This window comes from Scatophagus argus, chromosome 21 (assembly GCF_020382885.2).
Source record: "Scatophagus argus isolate fScaArg1 chromosome 21, fScaArg1.pri, whole genome shotgun sequence".
NCBI lineage: Eukaryota > Metazoa > Chordata > Actinopteri > Scatophagidae > Scatophagus > Scatophagus argus.
Genome location: NC_058513.1, coordinates 19,956,811 through 19,978,188, shown reverse-complemented (window position 1 = coordinate 19,978,188; position 21,378 = coordinate 19,956,811). Strand labels below are relative to the sequence as shown.

At 41.4% G+C, this 21,378-nt stretch overlaps 2 protein-coding genes across 7 annotated transcripts; both read right to left on the bottom strand.

Moving 5' to 3' along the window:
* Nucleotides 1-1,239: 1,239 nt before the first annotated feature.
* On the bottom strand, nt 1,240-10,526 carry si:ch1073-416j23.1 (rac GTPase-activating protein 1). Of its 6 annotated transcripts, XM_046376907.1 has the most exons (18): nt 10,377-10,526; nt 10,072-10,235; nt 9,788-9,892; nt 9,135-9,337; nt 8,090-8,229; nt 7,828-7,906; nt 7,371-7,424; nt 7,100-7,198; nt 6,608-6,749; nt 6,288-6,400; nt 5,303-5,464; nt 4,737-4,832; nt 4,459-4,657; nt 4,028-4,133; nt 3,771-3,903; nt 3,498-3,603; nt 2,120-2,231; nt 1,240-1,634 (listed from the first exon to the last, which is right to left on the bottom strand). In XM_046376907.1, exons 3-18 carry the CDS (start codon nt 9,876-9,878, stop codon nt 1,589-1,591), a joined length of 1,881 nt encoding a protein of 626 aa, XP_046232863.1. In that variant the 5' UTR covers nt 9,879-9,892; nt 10,072-10,235; nt 10,377-10,526; the 3' UTR covers nt 1,240-1,588. The 6 variants fall into 6 exon arrangements, 5 of the variants coding, with proteins under 5 accessions (XP_046232863.1, XP_046232862.1, XP_046232865.1 ...); XM_046376906.1 differs by lacking the exon at nt 10,377-10,526 and having other exon boundaries at nt 10,072-10,370; XM_046376909.1 differs by lacking the exon at nt 10,377-10,526 and having other exon boundaries at nt 2,139-2,231; nt 10,072-10,370.
* Nucleotides 10,527-10,854: 328 nt separating this feature from the next.
* Nucleotides 10,855-19,664, bottom strand: dpysl4 (dihydropyrimidinase like 4). Its single transcript, XM_046376912.1, has 16 exons — nt 19,537-19,664; nt 18,744-18,832; nt 18,419-18,603; nt 18,165-18,329; nt 17,598-17,659; nt 17,357-17,437; nt 17,149-17,217; nt 16,907-17,027; nt 16,136-16,292; nt 15,852-15,993; nt 14,814-14,898; nt 14,445-14,530; nt 14,150-14,329; nt 13,557-13,722; nt 13,366-13,425; nt 10,855-11,002 (listed from the first exon to the last, which is right to left on the bottom strand). Exons 1-16 carry the CDS (start codon nt 19,573-19,575, stop codon nt 10,869-10,871), a joined length of 1,821 nt encoding a protein of 606 aa, XP_046232868.1. The 5' UTR covers nt 19,576-19,664; the 3' UTR covers nt 10,855-10,868.
* Nucleotides 19,665-21,378: the final 1,714 nt, after the last annotated feature.

The following is a 21,378-nucleotide window of genomic DNA, read 5'->3' as shown; positions in this document are numbered from 1 at the left end:
TCTATATACATAAATATGGCAAAAATATATACAATCAGATATATAAAACAAACATCCATCCATCCATTTTCTATACCACTTATCCGTCAGGGTCATGGGGGGTTGGAGCCTATCCCTATAAAACAATGATATAAAATATTAGGAATAATATACAAATAAAATGACTCGACATTTCTGGCCTTCCTTGGTGCAAAATCCAATTCTTCAATCCTCCAATTCTATTCTTGGCACACTTTTAGTTATGACTGGTTAGACTATGTTTTGTCACAAAACAGAGTTGTAGCAAATGGCAAATGTTCATCTTTGAAACCACCTACACATATGGCTAATTACAGGACCCAACGTGACAGAAATAAATAATAACTCAACTTGTAACAGTTTTTCTGCGAAGTACAACCTTATGGTGAAGTTAGATCTGGTGTTTGCTAAGACGAATTACTGTTGTATAAGCACAGCAAGCATCATAGCAAGAAGGCTAACAAACATATACCACCAATTAACATTAGCCCTTCATTCATGACATGGATACCGTAATCATACAGAGAGAACATAGCAAACCTTTATCTTTTGCTCGTTTCTTCTTTTCCTAAATTGGGCACCTGATGGCTTTGACCTTTTTCTGTCCATCTCTGCGTTTACTCGACAATCAACATTTTCCCAACGCTGTCACTCAGGACCAGGAGTCAAGACTAAACCAATTCACCTTGGTGACCACATAATCGTTTTGTATTACCTATTTTTATTTGGCCATTTCACACAATTCAGAAAAACAAAAGCGTGAAATGTGTGTTGTATGGAAGAAAGTCAAGGTCTGACTGACGTTCAATTTGGGAGAGACCCAGAGGTGAACTGTCCCCGCTCCCCTCCCCTTTCCCTCCTCACACACGGCTTCAGTGCACGGCACCTTCTCAGCAAGCAGGTGCGCCTGCAGCTGCAGGGGGCGCCAATTTGCCGATTTTCCACACGGTGATATGACAGATAATAGAAAACCATGTAAAGCCGCAGATTTTTTTTTCCCCCAAGCGCTCGTGCTGCCCCCCTTGTGTCATGAAAAAATGCCACCCTGGGCAGCTGCCCGGTTCGCCTGTGCCTAAAACCACTACTGGGTTCATCCTCTGGAGAGCAGGAACATCTAATTGGCTAATTGTTGCAACGCCTCATTCTGTAACAAAATGTTTTACCAATAAAAGTCTTTTAGGTTTTGCTCTCTGTACGGAAATAAAAACTGCTGTCAAATACTTATTTTGAACAGAACATATAGGCACTTTTATTTTTCAGATATTCAAAGATACACAGCTGTGTTAAAATTTACACTCGACAGATTTACATGTCATGTTTTTCAGTTGTAACCACAGACTTCACACTGATGGAAAAGTGGCCGATGTTTAATCAGACTAAAAGTCAATTTTGAATTATTTCTCCTGCAATGCAATGCACACAAGAAATATTAAAGCATTACATTTGTAGAAAAGCGTCAAGATTTATTTTCTTACACAGTCCGACATATTGCATCATTTCCTGTTGGTAAAAGTTTACCAACAGTGTACTGTCAGTGTATAGTACATAGTGTATACAGTAAAAGTGTAGATCAGCTGGGTGAAGTGAAGAACCTCCTCACTGGTTCCACTCGACCACTAAAGAGAAAAACAAACAGAAGAAAAAAACGATTACCCATCAGATTCTTGACCTTCAGGAGACCCAAGCAGGAGTCTGCTTGGCAGCTTCACATCTCACAGATGATCAGCATTGATTGATCATATTGATGAAGATTCAGAAGAGTTTTTCAGTTATGTTTAAAACTCGAATGTGTGACTTCACCACGTTAACAGTCAGGAGATCCAAGAGCGAGCAGATTACACATCCCAGCAGACCTGGAGGAGCTGCTATTATTGATTACTGATTTACCTAAAGATCATTTAGAATTATTTAGCCTCTAGAATCAGTCAGCAGGTTCAGTTTCATTTGATCATACAGAAAATAAACAGAATGATTTTATCATCTAAATAGGCATCAGTCATTTTTCTTATCTTTACTTGTATTGGTATCCTGTTGAGCTGACTGGTGAGAGCAGAACTCAGACCAGCAGAGGACACTGGACTGTGGTCTATTGCGGTCTTACGTGCTGCTGAGCGCAGTACCCAGATTCCTGATCTTCCCTCGCAGAGATCCTCTGCTGCTCGTTTTATAGTAGCTGTTCAACTCTGGAGAAGTCAGCGGCTTAAACAAGCGACCTGGAAACAAACAAACATCATCTGGGAGGAAAATTGGCATAGTTAACCTTTTAATAAAACATAAAAACCTGTAGAAAGGACGACAACATGCTGATGCTCTCTTTATGCAGCAGCAGAAAGAATATTTACTGAGCAAACAGGAAGTGATGTGAAAGCACCTGCTGGGTTTCACCAATCAGCAGGGGTTTACAGTTTTTCTGAATTGCTAAAACACTCATTTCTGTTGTGTGAATCAGTTGCTCAGTCATCTAAACTCATTCACTGAATTGAGCATCATTTTGACAAAACCATAAACTATCTTCACCTAGTAAAACACTATTTGAAGATCTCAGTCCTTCCTTTTGCAAAACTCTAAACACATTCTCATGCAATAAAACACACTTGTCACTGTGATGCATAACGGTAACAACAATTGGCAAAATATGAACACAAATAAAACACGTGTCATTTATTGAACACAACAATTCAAAATTGATCACACTTACTTCTCATCATGTCACGATAACATGACAACCAATATAAACCAGTTTGGAGTGCAAACAGGTTGGTCCTGCAAGCTCATGACAGCAATGGATCAGAGACACAGAGGACGAGTGCCAGTAAGAGGAGGTTGAGGCATAGGACAAGGAGGAGAAGAGGAACAGGAGGGAGAGGAAGAGGAGGAGGAGGAGGAAGAGGAAAAGTGCCAATTTCTGATGAAATTCGGGCTACAGTCATAGACCATGTACTGGTGCATGGCATGACCATGAGGGAGGCAGGCCAAAGAGTCCAGCCAAACATCAGTCGATTCTCTGTGTCCAGCATAATCCGGAGATTCAGACATGACAACAGTTACAGTCTACTTTACTGTTACTGCTTTATCATTGAAAGTTCAAAGTACTACTGTATACTGTATATATATTTCAGAACATTACATTACATATATTTTGCACATTCTCTTTTTGCAGAATTGCAAGACTGCCATACGGGGGTGGGAGGACACCCACGTTCACACCCCAGCAGGAGGCCACTGTAGCTGACATTGTCCGTCAAAACAATGTCATTACACTACAGGAAATACAGCAACAAATTGTTGAAAACCATACAGACTCAATCAATCAATAATGTGAGCCTTTCCACCACTGACCGCATCCTCCATCTCAACAGGATACGAATGACACAAGTTTACAGAGTGCCCTTTGAAGGCTGATTCATATTCATTCATATTAGCTGCGGACAGATGGACACTTTCAAACAGACTAATGAGAGGACAGTCTAGAAACCCACCATGTCCACCATCCTGGTTGTAGGATGAGGACGAGATTTGGTCTGTCTGGATGGCGAGGACGCTCCTCCAGTAGGCTTCAGGGAGGGACAACAAGCGACAAACAACCTGAGACAACAGCAACAGACTTCATGACCCACTAAAGGTAAAGATGAACATCTTTTGTCCACAGAGACAATGATCAGCGTTAAAATGATTGATTGTGTTAGTGGTTTGTTCAGGTGGGAAGTTCACAAAGGCAACAGCCAGGTGTTGTGTGAATGTCCACAGCAAACCTTTGGCTGAACATTTGTGTCTCTCATGATGGTTGTTGGAGATGGCTCAGACATCCCGTGTCCCACTATAGTTGGTCCAAACACTCGGGCCAAATTATTCCGGTCCATCTGACACTGAGGGCTCTTCATCACTCTAAAAAACAAAGCAGTATGTAATTCAGCATCAGTTTCACTCTACTTGTAGAGTCATAACAACCAGAGAGATGCAAAAACAAATCCAAACAGACAGACATGAACCGACTCAACAGCTTTCTTACTTGTGTAAGTGGAGCATGAGGAAAGCAAGCGTATCTCTGTTGGCCCTCGGCAGCTCTGCGATGGCCCGGTACACAATGGCACAGCTGTTGTCTTCATCAGGCAGCTCTGACTCACAGTAGGTGATCAGTCAGGATGACAGAAAATCATTTAAAACATTTATTGATCCAACATTTACAAGTTGAATCAATATGAATCTTTATTTCTTCTGATTCATTTCCACACTGCTGATTGTAGGTTTTAATATTTTCATCCCTTCACATGTTTCTCATTCATTTGTTTCTTCAGGGACAGAGAGATTGATTTTTATTAATACCCATCTTCACTGAGTAGATCAATTCTCTGGAGTACTGATACCGTGATGTAGCAATACTTTGATGTATTGATACCTGGTTTATGGACATGTCGGTGTGAGCAGCACCAGCATTTGTACCTGAAGCCTCTGTGAAGGTCCTGTGCAGTTTGAAGGTGATTAGCGGCTCCTTCAGTTTTCTCAGGAAGTCTTTGAGAAGACCACACAGTACATGGATGTCCTGTACTTTACTGAGCATGAGCGGCGTTTTCCCATGGATGAATCGATCTCGGAGTTCCTTTACCAGACGCTCCCCTCCAGGTACTCTGTACAGTCCTCTCTGCAGACACAGCACATCATCAGCTGCTTCCAAACCCAACAGCTTCAACACAAGTCTGAGATCAGCTTGAAGAGCTCACCTCCTCCAGTCCCCTCCTCTCGATCTCAGCCACACACTCAACCACCAGCAGAGGAACTCTGGGATGGATCACCGGAGCAAAGCCCTCCAATGAGTTCTGGACAGGAACAGGTCTTTATATGCATAATTGACACAAGACTGAGGAGTGGAGGCAACACTAACATGAGCTGCTCTCCGCATTAATTCTTACAGGGTCAGTAATAAATTACAGACACAACAAGCTCCTGCCTAGGTCACCTCAAAGTCATGATCTCATGTTCTCTTTACACATCTGTGGGCTACATTAGTTTAAATTCAGTCAAACAGTCAAATACACTTGTGCTTCTTCCTATTCCTTTTCAGACATGTTAAATTAAGATATTGTTATTGTATTATTTCCACATGTTCGAAATAAAGCCTTCATTCATACATTCATTGAAACTCAGGATGAGTTTGGTGATTGAGGAGCACAGTGAAGATTTCTGAGCTCCTCCTGTGATATTAAGTCCTGCTGGGACTTTGACTGGTTTCCAGTTTTCATCATATGGCTGCACTGCCTTTGGTTCTGGACTATCTGCTCGGAGGTACCTGCTGAGTTGAACTTCCTGCCCTGCTGGCGGATGAGCAACTGCCGTAAAATTTCTGTTTGCACTCTGGATGAGCAGCCACACGGCAGTTTCTGCACTTCACTGCAATCTTCCCAAAGCGGATCCTCTTACCACATGGTGAACAGGTCTCAGGCCGGATCACCTGCACAGAGGCAGGTAACAACGCAGTTTAAAGCTCTGTCAATCCTGCTTTACTTTGTTCTTCCTTTGATGCTTTCAAGTGATAATGTGTGGATCACAGACATGTTTTAAAATACCAATGTCTTTGACTGTCCTGCCATCAAAAGATAGACTGCCACATGTGCCCATTAAAATGCCTAAAAACCACCAGAACTCTGTGATATAATCTATTCAATTCAAATCATCCCATGTTCCGACAAAGTTCAAACTCAGAGTATCAGAGCTGAATAAAACTTTAAAACGCTGCCTTGTCTGAGCCACCTTAACAACGAAAACAACAACTCCCAAGGTCGATTACTGCTCACATTGTTTGCTGTGTTTTAGAGCCTCCTACTGGCAGGAGCTTCATACTGTGAGTTAAAGATCATGTGACTCATATAGGGAGGAACTGCCTGACAGCAGACTGTCACTTAAACTCAACATTGGACTCAAACATGAATTTCAAAATGAGGCTTTCAGACTTTTATCCTCGAAAACATCTATACTCTCACGGCCCTTCATATAAATCCTGTTTATCGCACATTATCATTGATGACTCATCACGATCTGAAATAATCAGCTCATGGTTATCTAAACTCCTCCCATCTACTCAGTTAAAGCTTACAGCAGTAACAAAATCATCCATATGTGGCAGAACTGTTTTCACAACAGAAAACCGTCTTCAGATTCACTGAGTTCATTGAGAAAGGCTAACTATCTGAGGTTTCTATGAACTCTTAACTCTGTTACTGTGAATGTTTCTTACCATCTGGTCTATAAAGTGTTTTGCAGCTCTGTGTTCATACCGTTTTTGATAGAAAAACATGTCTGAGGCTTTTCTCAGCTCTCCCCTCCATCTTTGGTTCAGCTTCAGGCTCAGCCACCGTCTCATCACAGGGAATCCACACTGATGTCTGATCTGTGGAGCACCAGACATCTTAATGGTTTCACCACAGAGTTCAGTGCGAAGGTAAACTTTACTTTACAGTATCACTGCTCACTCATGTCAAGCATTAAAGGAAAGACAAGAAGAGGAAAACATTGTCATACAAACAGACTGCTCTGATCCAAACATCCAGATCAGTTTTATTTTGGCAATGTGAACAGAAGTGTGGATGAGACTGACCTCCACCCAATGAAACAGCACACTCCTGGGAGAGGATTTGGGCTGGGTTCTTGGGGGTCTCCTGTGTGATTCCCACCACCATGTGGATTTGACCTACAGAGTCCGGAGTCGTCACCGATGCCTTCACAATGGTCTCCACCTCCTGAGTGACACACAAACTTCTGCTTTGACTTTTACAACAGAAACCAGGCAACTTCATTCAGTCTGAACAAACAACTCATGTGCTGCCGCTTCGAAAAACATCATTCAAAACTTAGTAAAAAAATTTGTGGAGAAGAAAGAAGAAAGAAACAAAGAAACGACCTGCTAATGCACATGAAGAATAAAAATGTACACTTTTTTCCTGAGAGTTTCTCAAAAGATGAGCCGTAGATTCAAATATTTCAACAATTTTGTTCACTAACATCTGGGAACGACTCATTCCCATCAGACATCAAACAAATGACTATTCCTCTAAGTGGGTGATCAAGTTGCTGATATGGATCTGCTCACCTTGTCCACAGTTTTCCTTTCCAGCAGCTCTGCCGACACGTTCCCACTTCTCCCTCGCCTCCCAACCGGAGCACTGGCAGCCGGTCCCATCGACGAGCGCTGAGGACCACCAACAGATTGTCTCAATGTCAAATCTTTGTTGTTTTACTGATGTTCATGAGCAGAGAATTTACAGAAAAGAGCATAAGCACCAACACAGCAAGGCAGCATCAGAGTGTCAAACCAACAAGAAGCACGTTGAGGACCAGCTTAAGATGTGATTTGGACTCACCCTCTTCTCCCTGGCTCGAGATCTCAGGGGTTTAATCACACTTGTATCCAGATCCTGAAACAATGTGAAAACCAAAACTTTGTATCACATCACATAAAGCTGCTTTTCTCACACATTGTCATGTTTGGAACAATTTACTACTACAGATACTTCAGCCCATCAGTTCCTTCAGAAGGCTTAGAAAGACTTTATGTTTTGATCTTATTTTATGTACAGTGTGAAGCTCTTTGATTTACTTTAACAAATAGAAAGAACACATAGAAATGAACTTTGCTTTCTTTCTGCAGAACAGAAAGTTTTAAGAGTATACAAGTTGGTTTCCATAGAAGTGAAATCAGTGTAATAACCGAAGGATGTGAAGGCATTAAACAAAGAATTTAAGCAGGCTGGTCTTTCAATCGAGTATATCTGCTGCCTGTGACACAGTTTGAACATGATGTTCAGGTGAGGAATGTACCACATCATCATCTGTTCGATCATAGCTGATGTCAGAGTGACAGACAGACAGGAAGGACGACTCGTCGATCACAGACAACCTGAAGAACAACAAGAAAACACAATGTTGTGTTCAATAACATGACACCGGGTCTCCTACTGCTGCAGACCCCCTGAGAATAAACTGAACCCCTCCAGTCTTAAACCCAATCAGTCACCCTGAACAGCTACATGAAGCTTTAACGTTTGTTTTAGCCAACTGCTGAACCTTGCGATCGACTCACCGCCTGCTGCTTCGCTGCACAGTCACATTCGCTCCTCTGTGGTCAAACGCAGCCAAAAGAGATTTCTGCTCATCATTTAGACAAGCACTGGATTTACTGTCGTGGACCAGGATGTCACACATGAGCTGCATCTGCCTCTGCTGGAAACCATTACAGGATAGATGAAAAGTGACAGAGTGCTGTCAGCACCCCCTACAGGGTGAACAAATCTTCACAAATTATCTGAGGAGTTATATATTCTTAGAGTCTGAGCAATAGTGAAGAACAAAATATCTAATTTGTCCTGATGGTGGTGCTGGAGGAAAGATCATGGAATCTTTATGATGTAAAGGGTTCATCCTCTGGACGGCAGGACTGTGACCCTCCTGGTCAGATGGAGTAGATACTGAAAGTGGACTGAAGGCCTCAAGTTGCTCACTCCTTTTTGGTGTTGCACCACAGGCAGAGACAAAGTAAAGAAAGTTGTCCTGTTGTCTTCATGTGTTGTTTGCGTGTTGTTAGATACACAGATGACCACAGCAGTGACTAAGCTAACCCAACAGTTACATTTACAGGTATGTTTTTATGGCATTTGCAGGTAATTAGACTTTGTAGCCTGTAACCTGATGTTAGCAAATGTGTCCCCTGTGAATGTTCTTGTTCAAAAAGCTGAGATTAGAAACAGTAAACAGGAAGTAAAGCCTCCATTTGCACACATCATCCCCTGATGGTAATGTGATGAACTTGTGTAAAACTAGCAGACACCATCGTGAAACTAAAATTATTAAACATAAATTTCTCCCTTTTGGTGTTTTTGGTGAAGTTTTTGATAAAAGAACAAGTTACACAGCAGACATGAATGCAGACAGAAAAAAAATGCAGGAGAATTAAATTTGAACCTTATTTTCAGTTGGAACATGAACTCTTTCAGCATTATTCTGAAAACTGTATTGCAGCTGACAGGTTTGCCTTCTCACCCTCCTCCTCAGGCAGCAGTTCTAGTTTTAGTGGAACTAAAACTGAACTGAATCTAATTTCTTCTTCTTGTGTTTTTTGTGGGACTTACCAGGTACTGATAGTCGCCTTCAATCTTGTAGCGTTTCTTCATCTCCACATCCAGCTGGTTTCGTGCATGTTTCAGTTTGACTTCCAGAGCAGCTTTGGCCACATCAGACTTCACCAGCAGCTCTTTGTACTTCTTCAGCTCCAACTCTGCGTGCAGCCACCGCTTCCTGACTGTCTCAAAGTTTTTCACAATTTCAACCATCTCTGAAAGGGCAGCAGGAAACAATCAGCATCTACATCCTCAAAATGAGTAAGAGCGGAACGTTTCTCTGCTGCAACCAGGCCAATAATAAAAAAAAAAAGGTTTATCCTTGATTAATATTAAAACTGCTGTGCTTTTGTCCCCACTTCATTATGTCCATTAACAAGTGTGTGACGAGAAGCAAACTAACGTAAAATTAGTGGACATGAAGCCTTGTTTTCTTCTGCTTTCTACCTGTCAGTCATGATTCATAACATGTAATCAATTCGCACTCTAATAATAATAATCATCAGTTGTTTCTTCATAAGAGGAATTCTCTGCAAAACCAAACAACATAAAACAAATCCAGAATCATTAAAGTACTCCATGAAGTCCAGGATCTGCTGCAGGACTGAACCGGCAGTGATCCAAATGTTGACCCTCGATCAGAACTGTTCCTGGGTCAGCCTCACCCTGCTCGCTGTTCACAGTGTTCTCCTCCATGGTGATCCTCTGGAGACACAGAGCCAGCAGCTCCTCCACGATGAGCCGAGACTCCCCCATGCTCAGCGACCCTCCTGCAGCAGGAAAGGGACAGTCTGTCTCGGTTTCAACCAGCCAACTCTCTCACGGTTCTTTGTATTAACTTTGATTCGCCGTCTGGTGTGGACTGAACTGAGTCAGGATTTACTTCATTCTTTCAGTCAGAGGAAAACTCAAGACTTTTGAAGGAGAGGAGAAACAACATTCAACTCACCAGTTCACAGCTGGAAACGTTCAGAACTCGTACACGCGGACAATCAAGTGATCTGTGCGCGGCACTTGAACCTCGTGTCTCAGGTGTGTGGGTGTCTCCGTTATGTATGAAACGCTGTGTGGTCGCCTCGTCATGCGGGATTTAAATGTGGAACCTGCGGGTCTCTGGTGGAAAAGTTTAAATTGCTTTCAAAGTGTTCCCATCAACATTTGACAGTTGACAGCAGACACGCACGATGCTTGACTGCGGCGCTCAACTGCACCCCGCACATCTCATCAAAGCAGTAACAGTCTGTTCAGTCTTACCGCAGGTTGAAGAAAATCTGCAACCCATCAGCCGCTTCATTGATTTGTCCTGCGTCTGTTACCACGTGACCTCACCTGCTCTTCCTACTGGTTGTGATGCCATCGGTGCAGCTGGTTCGTCACGTGGTTTTTAAATGACTGCGAGAATCTTATCAGCTTATTATGAATGACTTGCTTGCTTTTAACTGAGCAAGAGTTGGCTGAAGTGTTGATCTGGTGACCTCTCTTAACTTCTTGTGATGGGTTAAATTTTGTAAACAACTTAACCGTCATCAAATGAAATGGACATTTCAAACGACGAATTTAAATTTATATCTGACCAGTTTCATAATAAACACATGAACATGACATATAAACACCAATAATAAGATCAGCTCTTTTACGTCATATTGATTTCCTGTACACAGAGCTGGAGACTGAAAGAGTTATTCACAGGTTGGACAGCAAAGTATGAAAATGGACATGTCACTCAGCTGTGTTTGTCTTCACAGTTTATTCATGCAGCTCTCTGGAAGTAGTTTTACATTCACTACAGGAACAACAACAACCACAACAGATGCACTGTTGCCAGAGCAACCCCTCCTCATATGCAGGAGTGCATATCCTCCATGTTGGCTCCAGTGCATCTGCGAGGACAGAAACACAAGTAACTGCTATAGGAACAGTCCAGCCTGCAGGAAAACAGCCGCCATGCTGGAGCTGAGTCAGTATGGCAGCGTTTAATAACGACAACGTTTTGGAGGAGCTTTACTCCAACAGCTCAGCACCATCATGGATGCTGTGGGCTGCACAGCCCCTGAACTGTAAGTTAGTACTACGATCACTGATGCTAACACTGCCAGGATACAAAAACTTTAAAAAATACAAAATGATCATGGTATCAAATGCAGCCTTTATAAATCAAAGACATTGTCTTCAGAGGTCACAGAGCAGGAAAGGGAGGGGTCTGCAGCTGTGACATCACAGTCTCAAACTTTTTCCCTTAAAAGACAAAAACTGAATCTTCATGGGGCCACAGGCCTCTATGTTGTTAAGATCTTAAATGACTCCTTTATTTAAGGGACTTCCCATGCAGATTGTGAACAGTGATTATAGATGTTACATATTCAAAGAGCATTTTTACCTCACAAAAAATAAAACTGCATAAACATTATAAAATTTTGTTGAATTAATTTTTAGAGGGCAAACTGAACCTCAAGGCAGGGCCCACTTTGGGCAGCCCTGCTTTACAGTCAGGGTCAAAATTGACCAACCAAAACACGTGTTTGTTTGAGCAGTCAGCATGGGTGGGGCCAGCAGAAGAACCACTACTGAGCATGTGCAATGGGCCACCACACAGGAGCTAAAAAACTTTTTCAGCAGTATGTTTATAGTAAAATAAGTTGATATCCAGTGCCCAGTTGTAATAACATGATGTCACTTTGTTTAAGATATTTATGAAGGGTGGAGTAATTTGGTTTACTTGCTGTAGGGGTATTGAAGGGATTGCTACTTGTAGGCTATCAATTAATTTATTAGCACCATTTATCAGTTCTTTCTGGTTGGCATTCATTTATCAATTCTTATATCAATAACTAAAATGCACAGTAAATGAGTAAATGAGCAAGTAAAAGGTGAGTTGGTCCTGCAGGACAAACCCTGCAGTCCAGACTAACTCAGACCAACAGACACGCTTATTAGGACAGAACACATTACACAGAGTGATGAATTTACACCAGAACAATATGGATTCATATTATCAATGTGCTCTCATAGTGGATTGAAGTGGTTCATATTGAGAGACCTTAAAAGATCGAGACCAAGTGTTACTATTACTGACTACAGTGAATGAATTTAACTTTCACTTCAACAATGAGCTGAGTAAGTTCTTGGACAGAATGGCAGGTATGAGGCAAACATCTGGAAACATCGAGGAACAACAAGTTCAGGCAACCGCGTTTGAAATGTGTGCTGGTGGTAAACAGTTGGTCTTCGATGTGTTTCCTCATGATGATGGATGCAGGAAGTTTGTTCCAGTGAAACTATAATGACTACCACTACTACAACTACCACTACTACTACTGCTTCTATCAGAGAGAGAGACAGAAAAGAGAGAGAGAGACAACATCATAGATACAGAACACGAATGTGTGGAGAAAGTGATGAATTCATGAGTTTGAGGACAAATGAGATGAAATGTTGAGTACAAATGTAAGATTATTTAAAAAGTATGAGTACTATGTCTCATTCTAAGAACCATACTGATAACACTCAGTACCACGACAATTGAAACACAGTAGGACAGTAGTATTTTCAGGATTGTAGTATCATTTTTGTAACTTTCAGTACTAGTTGGGTTGTAGGTGTAAGATTTGTAAAGTTGTACTAGTGTTTATTAGTGTTTGTAAAGTTGTAGTACCACCATTTCAGGATTTAGCAAAAGTTGAAGTACTATTGTTATAGGGTTTATAAGGCTGTAGAAGAATTCAGTCATAATTAAACTATCTGTAGAGTTGTTGTACAGCATAATACTAGTTAAAGTACTTGTTGCTGGGTTTAATACTAGTTTTACACTTAAAAGGTTTTAGTAGGGTCCAGTATTAGTTAAAGAGTTTGTTACAGAATTTGCAGTGTTTTAGTTTTTAATATTACCTTTGGGGTTTGCAGTAGGATTTATCACAAGTTGAAGTATTTGAAGGTTATATAAGTACATATATGGTTTAGTAATAACGTCATTAACAGAGAATGACATCTGATCTTCTCTCTTCATTTTGGCCACTCAGTCTTGTGTACAGAACCTTCAAGTGTCAGTTAACATGGTTGTTTAAGGGTGTATGAGGCTGTAGTAGGGTTCAGCAATATATAAAGTACTACTGTTTCAGGGTGTAGCAAACCAAACCTTACTACAAGGTTTGGTTTGGTATATTGTGGTGAAAGTGACACAATTTTGTGTTGGATAAATTCAAATTCTTGTTGCTTTATGATAAGGATGTAATGTTGGAGCGCCCACCAGGTGGCGCCACAATCCTCTGAGTTGAGCGCCGAGGTATGTGGTCGTCAACCTGAGCTCCTGGAAGGAGGAAAAAAAAGAAGAATGAGTGTGCAGTCTAAACCACAGTTCAACAAGTCAGCTGTAGTCGATCACATTATTGATCAGAATGCTGCCGATATGTATGTGTGCCCTGCATGTATGAACACTACCAGCCAGGGTGAATCCTGATTGGTGGAGGTTTCGGGAACCAGTCTGGCTTTTTGGACATGGGGTGCCCCTGGAGGTTGGAGTGGGTGGGACCGATTTAGTCATGCTGATAACATCATGGACCGGACCATCATAGTTTCCACGGGGAATGCCACGAGCTTCGGCCATCTGAGACAAGGTGAGGAAAGGTCTGAGCAAAACTGAATGACTACTTGATACACCGATCGATCAGTTAACTGATCAACTAGTTCATCCACCAGCAGCTGAACCTGTAAGTAGCTTGTTGGTCTGGTTACCATACTGCAAAGGCTAATTGTCTATCAGCTAGTTAACTGGTTAATCTGTAGTTCAGGCCAGTTCACAAGTTAACCAGTGTGTTAACTTGCAGCAGTCTCTGATCTTCTATTAGATAGTCATCTGGTTGTCTGGTGAAGTTGAACAAGTTTGGTGAGAGGGTTAACCAGTTGGTTGGTTACCTTGATGCAAATTTTTATCTTCTGCCAGAGTTATAGATAGCTAACTGGTTAACTTGTTGGCCAGCTGCTTATCTGGTAGTAGTTAAGATGGTTTATGTATTAACCAGTTGTTTCGTTACCTTGCTGCGGGCTCTGATCCTTTTGTAAACTGCGTCGGGGAAAGCCTTCCTGGCGATAAAGCGTCCTGAGCCCTCAGTCGAGTTCAGTTTACCATCCTCAAAAACAACATGACCGCCACTGATCACCACTGATGCAACGCCTCGAAACTCCAAACCCTCCAAGATGTTCACCTCCACTGTCTGCACAGACAGGCAGCATGGAGAGGAGGAGGAGGGTCAGAGATGAAGGTCAGAGTGTGATGACTGTTGATGAAATAATTGTCATTATGGGTGATGAGTATCAATGTTCTGTTACCAGGTTGTGAGTCTTTGCAGAAACAGTTTGCGTCTCCTTTGGGTTCCACACAACGATATCGGCATCTGATCCAACAGCGATCCGTCCTGAACACAAGAGACAGAAAAATCAATCTGCTGCCTTACACTTGACTGCAGTGATGTTAACTTAAACACTAATATCACTGCTGATGAATATTTGCATGACTATGGCATTTCCTCAGGTGGATGTTCATGTGCTTTATTGTATTTTTACACCAAAGTTATAGTTCAGTTACCATCTCATCCTGTGTAAAAAGGATACAAATCACAAGTGAAATAAAAAGGTCCTCTTTTACACTCTTTTGTCTTTATCTTGTCCACACTGTGATCATTCTGATTGATGCAATACCTTTGCGTGGGTAAATGTTGAAGAGTTTAGCAGCGTTGGTGCTCGTCACAGCAACAAAGTCGTTCTCATCCAGCTTCCCTGTAGACTTCAGAGAGGCCAAATGAGAAAAGTTAAAATAGTAGTGACATCAGTAGGAGGAAGATGATCTGATTTGGTGAGTCTCCACATGTGAAGTTCACCCTGTTCTCTCAAAACTCTCTGACTGTTTATATTATACATACATTTATACATTTTATACAACATCCCAGGACACCATCCGCCATTAGAGCCTTGTTTCAGGTAAGAAAGAAACCCTTTAACAGGAGGAAATCAGTTTGATGAAGCATGTCTCCACTTCTGCATTTTTCTTGAACTGTTTTCTTGTTTTCAGTCAGAACCACACAAAATATTAATATTTTTTGGGATGCCTGGATCCAACTGTTTCTGTCCAGAAGTAGAATCCAATACCTGCATTCTGAGCACAAAGGTAATACCACAGCTCTTTTTTTCAATCAATTAAATTCTGTAAACATCACATTTGGAGCTAATTTGAATTATTTTTTAGGTTGATGATGTTGTAGTCATTAAAATCTGAGATGACAGCCTGCCATGACAGAATGAAGGTAATTTACATTGAAAACACTGAACTTTATAATGACTTCGACAGAGAAATGGTATTTTAATGCTGATTGATCGTCATGTCTGAAACCAACTCTGTTGATTTCTGCAGTGATACTTGTGCAATTTATCGGATCAGATTGTAGGACTCAGTTGCAGAACTTCGGAGCAGTTGTCCCCCTGAAAATAAACTAACTACGTCCATTTTACAGCCACATAAAATCCTGCCTGTTTCTGCTGGTTGCATCTGAAACTTCCTTTTTTATGACCTTGGAGACATCATAGTGTCTGTGTAGAGGTGAGACACAAATTCTCTCTCAGTTCTCATTTTTCATTCTTCACACAACTATTTCTGCCACATCTCATGTGAACAACACTATAAATGTCTTCCAGGAGAGACTAGAGTGGATTGATTCATGGTGTGCAGACAGCTTGTCCTACCACAGCTCTGTCCCACACCACAGACATCCTCTCCTCAATCCCATTGGTTCCCTCTGGGATCAGAGTGAAGTCGTCTTTACCGACAGCTTTCTGAGCTGTGGAAAAACTGGCCTGAGCACTGGATGTCACCTGGAGATCTCCACTGGAAGGAAACACACGAGAACCTGTCAGATTCACTACTTAAACTGTTGAGATGGAGGATGAGTCTACAGTAATGTCAACTGTGCTAAGAGAGATGCAGAAGGAAAGCAACGCTGCTAACGGGAAGTTACAGTTGTACTAACCATGCCAACAGGGAGGTCAGGTATTGTGGAGTTGAAGGGTCAGGGTTGAGAGGTGGGCTCATGACGAAGGCAGCAGCTTTGGCCCAGTCTTTGGACCAATAGTGAGAGCCGTCAGTAGCCAGGCTGGCTGTAATAGGCTCCCCATACACCACCATACCTGATGACAGAAACAGGAGGATGTTTACACCAGCACAAATGTCTGAGTACCTTATTCTAATCTCCACCTTATAGTAGTGGAGGAGTTTGTCTGTGGTTGGAGGCAGAAGCCCCTGCTGGGGTCTACCAAGGCAACACCTTCAATGCTTTTGTCTACTGAAGACACTAATCAGTAAGTCTCTCTCCTGCTTCCCTCGAAGGTCTAAGGACAGACAGTTGTTGTCTACTGTACAGACTGGTAAGCTCCTTAAGGCAAATTGTTTTGTAATATTGGGGATATAAAAATAAACTTGACTGGACCTGGAGAAGCACTGCTGATCTATACTGAGGATACTACTGGAGGGAAAACTTGAATACCTTTGAAGACTCAGGGAATGACTTGTGCCACTGAGGGAGTCCAAAACCTCTGCAGTCACAGTTGACTCTTGAGAGGTTTGTGGAGTTTGAGGACAGTACCTGTGGGTTGGCAGACCTGGTCCACAGGCCCTCAATATACTCAGAGAAAATGTAAATAGAATTTCAGTTAAGTTCCTCCTTAAATCTGAAGCTGATCTGGATTAAAGGGCAAGATAAAGAAGGACAAATATGAAGAAGAGAAAAGGATGATGTTGTCACCTTTCTTCCTGGCTTTGGCAATGACATCAGCAGCAGATTTGCTCATCACCTTGGTAATGTACAGTGGACAGTTGGCCTGTTTGGCGATGGTGATGGCCCGATAGACTGCCTCCGTCTCCACCTGAAGCACAACATATCATCAGTAGTATACACACAACTGCCGATTGCTGCTGATGTCACATGATGATGTTGGCACAGATATAATTATGGGTGTGCAACAGGTGCGTTACAGGTGTGTGTACCTCTTCAGGATGAGACAACACATGTCCTTCAGGTCCAGTGATGCCGAGGTTGAGAAGCTTCTTCTGTTCCTGAAACACAAACCAGTACAAATACAATATAAAAATATGAGCAAATGTTCTGTAGATGTTTATTCTCTGCTTGAAGGGGTTGGCAATGGGGGCTGCCTGCATGATGTAAGCTCTTGTGTCATTGGTCAGGCTGTATAACCTCATCAATGATGTCCCCGTTCTCAGCATGGACCTGTGCAATGGCTCCAAGATCCCGTAAGACACCAAAAGCCTCGTAGAGCTGCAACCGTGTAATCAGGAAGTAAATTTAGGGAAATGAAGAGAAAACATTGATCTATGTTAATATGCCAATCGGACTAAACCTCAGCAACAACAAAACAACACACAAACAACCGCAAAAAACAATAAAAATCATTCACAATCATTAATGTACGGTTCACCTGAGAGTCGGAGCTCTGGTATTTGTCTTTGTAGGTCATGAAGAACAGGAAGGAGTTCACTCCTAAAACATAAATGATATTGTTCTTAAAATAGCATCCGTGCATTGGTCCCACATGATTTTAAATATATTTTCCACGTACTTGTGTACATAACAGTCCTGCTTATTCTTTATTTGTTTGGCTTTGTAGCCCATTTTTGCTGTTTTGTCTGTTCCTGAGTAAGTACTGAAAGACCCAAAGTTGTTCTTTGCTGATTGTGGTTTTTGTTTCTCTTCTTTTATCTGACAGCTTTAGTAAGTAGTGACTTAAATTAAGATTTTATATGACACTTTTCACAATATTTTATATGACACTTTATTAATTATATTATTTTCTAACAAAGCATCATGCTTTATTAGAAAATAAACTACCCAAGTGGAGATGAAACCATTACATGATTGACAGAAAATGATTTGTCATGTAAAACTTTCTCAGGGTTACAGCTTCACAGATTTTTCATGTAATTTTTATGTGCTTTGTGTTTTTTTGTATGTGTCTTTTGTGACAACGAGCAGATCGTCTTCTGACCTTTATCTTTGACAAGTGTCTCCAGCTCCTCGTACAGTCCATCGTTCCAGCGGGTGATGTCCAGGTGAAGGGAGAAGTCACAGCAGGCCCTCTGCTCAGCCATCTCCTTCCACTGATCAAATGCTGACAATAAACTAGTCCCTGGCTCCACCAGCACATGGTCCACTGCAAACACAACCATTACTGGGATTACTACGGTTCTCTGACTGGAGCCTGATTGATGAGTATTAAGAGGTCATTGATAAGAATCTGACTGATCATGGTGGTTCCTCCAGATAAGGCGGCTCTGGTTCCGTGGTAGAAGTCATCAGCTGGTTTCAGGCCGTTCTGTGGAGCCTGAAGATTAGTATTGGCGTCGATCCCTCCGGGGATCACCAGCTGACCGTATGCATCTACCGTCTTCACGCCAGGCGGAACAATCAGGTTCTCACCAATCTGTCTGATTAGGACACACAATGATGTCCATATGTGAAGCTAAAACACTGACCAATCCAGACATCCAAAAGCCTGAAAGAAAGCGAAGCTGGTCCGAATTCACAATAATTAATTTCATATTAAAATGAATATGAGTATATTTACTTGATGGTCCCATCCTCAATATAGACGTCAGCATAGAATGACTGATCATCATTGACGATCTTTCCTCCTTTGATGATGAGATGGTCGCCCTGGAAACAGACAAGCAGACAGAGGGGATGCTGGGTAAAACAAGACGTTACAGACATTCAGAAGTTTGGTTACTATGAGATTTAAAAAAGCATAAAGTTGTTGGGTTTTTAAGGACCATTCTGATATTTGAAAGTTTAAAATGCTGGCAACTTAAAGAACAATCATCTGGGAGCTTTCTTGTTTCTGAACATGTTCTTTGTTCACAGCAGAATTTATCATGTGCAACCTTCAGCATAATATTCAGTACAGTAAGAACAAACAGAAAAGATCATGAAACAAGAACGGTGAAATGTGACAGCGAGAACTTCATGATGGAAACAATACTTGTGGTGTAAGTCACGCCCACAGTGATGATGTCACACAGGTTGAGTGACAGGAAGTGTGGTGGCTTTAGGATAAAAATATTAACAGTCCAATGTGCTTAATGTTTCTTAATTAATAAAATATTTGAACATTTTTGTTTATATTCCTAACCATCATCAAATTGTTATCATAATGAATTAATCTTTCACTGCATCACTGCAGCTTCACCGCGTCTTTAAAAACAAGCCAAGCAGAGCCCGGTCGGCCCGGTCCAGCCTCGCTCTGGTTCTAACGGCTCGCTGATTGACAGGCGATGAGGCGCAGCATCCTGCCGCACCTCATCGCACCCCCCCCATCACCCTTATCCCGACTCGCCTGGCTGGGCGTGGCCCGAACCTACCGCGGGTCTCGCGCTGCTCTTCTTGGTCTGAAACGACATCCTGACCGATCTGTGATCGGCTGATTGATCCGCTCACACACAAACACCCACGGTCTGCTATTGTTGTGCACGTCAGCTCTGACGTCGCGCTACCGAAAATTAAATTTCAAAATAAAAGCCCCTGAATATTTCTAAAGAGTTTCTTTAAAAGAATGATGTGTCGTTAAAATACACTGTGTGTTCAGCCAGTGGCCGGTGAAGGAAGAAATACGTTGTAACATGCTAAATACTGTCAGGAAAATGTACTTAAAAGTATTCAAAGTAAAAGTACTCAGTGGAATAAAATGTCTCCTGTGACTCTGTACTAACATTTTACTAATACCAGTACTTCTAACCTTATACTGTCTGACAAAACATCATGTTTTATAAACTCTTTATATCTTTTGTGATGTACCTTATCTCTTAATAATCTCTTATCAGAACTTCACCTGGATATCAGCTCGTTATAAGCATACAAAGCGAAGGCTGATAAGCCCGATAACCGTCTCCCATCTTCCCATCTAAATCAAAGTTACAGGAAACCTTTAATAAACTGTTATAACGTAACGAATCCATATAATAAAACCCAAACCTTTAACCATGTTAACCACTTTATGACATGTTAAAACAGAAATGCTGTTTGGGTGTTTTCAACACTTCAACATCTGTGTGAACTGCCCATGCTTTTATTTCGAAAGGAGATCCGCGGAAGTGTTTTATGTGCTGGATTGCGATTGGTGGTTCACCTGCTGTGCAGGAAACATGCATGTCGGAGTGAGAGTACTCGTGCTGCGGTATTGATCCTATGGATTAGTAGAATATTATCACTAAGTGCAGGGTGTTACTGCTGCGATGTTGAAACTGTAATAAAACATTGTACTGAACAAACTGATCAATAATCTGACTATATGCATCAGTATACATCCAGGGGAAATACTACATTAAATTAAAAATCCTGCATTCACAATATTGTCTAAGTAGAAGACCTGTATTAGCAGTAGTTTAGAGATAATACACAGTCTATGATAAAAATGGATTATTGATGCATTTGTATGCTCATCTGCAGCTGGAGCTCATTTTAACAACTTTAGATTCTGCTGGGTTGTTTTATGTAATCTGTAAAGTGCCCCCTGCTGTCGAGCTAATATTTTTACTATATTAATATTAATAGTTTTGATTATTATTATTATTATTATTATTATTTACGCATTTTAATATTTAATATTTCTGGAAAAAAATCTTTTACTGAAATAATTAAGTCATTGTAATTATGAGAATTTTTCTGTGTGCATGTGATTTTGTTCTGCACATGCTCAGATGGGTCTACGGTTGGAAGATGATAAGATGTGTGATCACACAGAGATTCTTCATGTTTTCATTCTGGCTGATAACGTTTCACACTGAACTTTATCGTCAACTCCAGCTTCACACTCCGCACAGTTACCCACAATGCAACTCGCAGACAATTGGATGGCAAGTTGTTTGAGAAAATTAAGAGACCACTGTTAACCTTTTAATCATTTAACATTTTGATGATGTTACTTAAAGTTGGATTCTGAATTCAAGAGAGTATTTCTACCGTGTTCGTACTTTTAGCACTTCCTCCAGAATGGAATCTAAATTCACACTGAAATCTCACTTTATCTGTTTGGTTCCTTAGTGTAAAAGGAGTGGTGAGCAACTCTGGAGAAAGATAGTTGATTATTGAATCTGATCCCACTTAAAAGGCCACTGGCAAACCCAGACTAATGTTTTGGGGTGTTGGAGTTGTGTCTTAGTCCAAACTGCTGTCCTTCTCCAGAATCCTCCCAAACAGAAAACAGA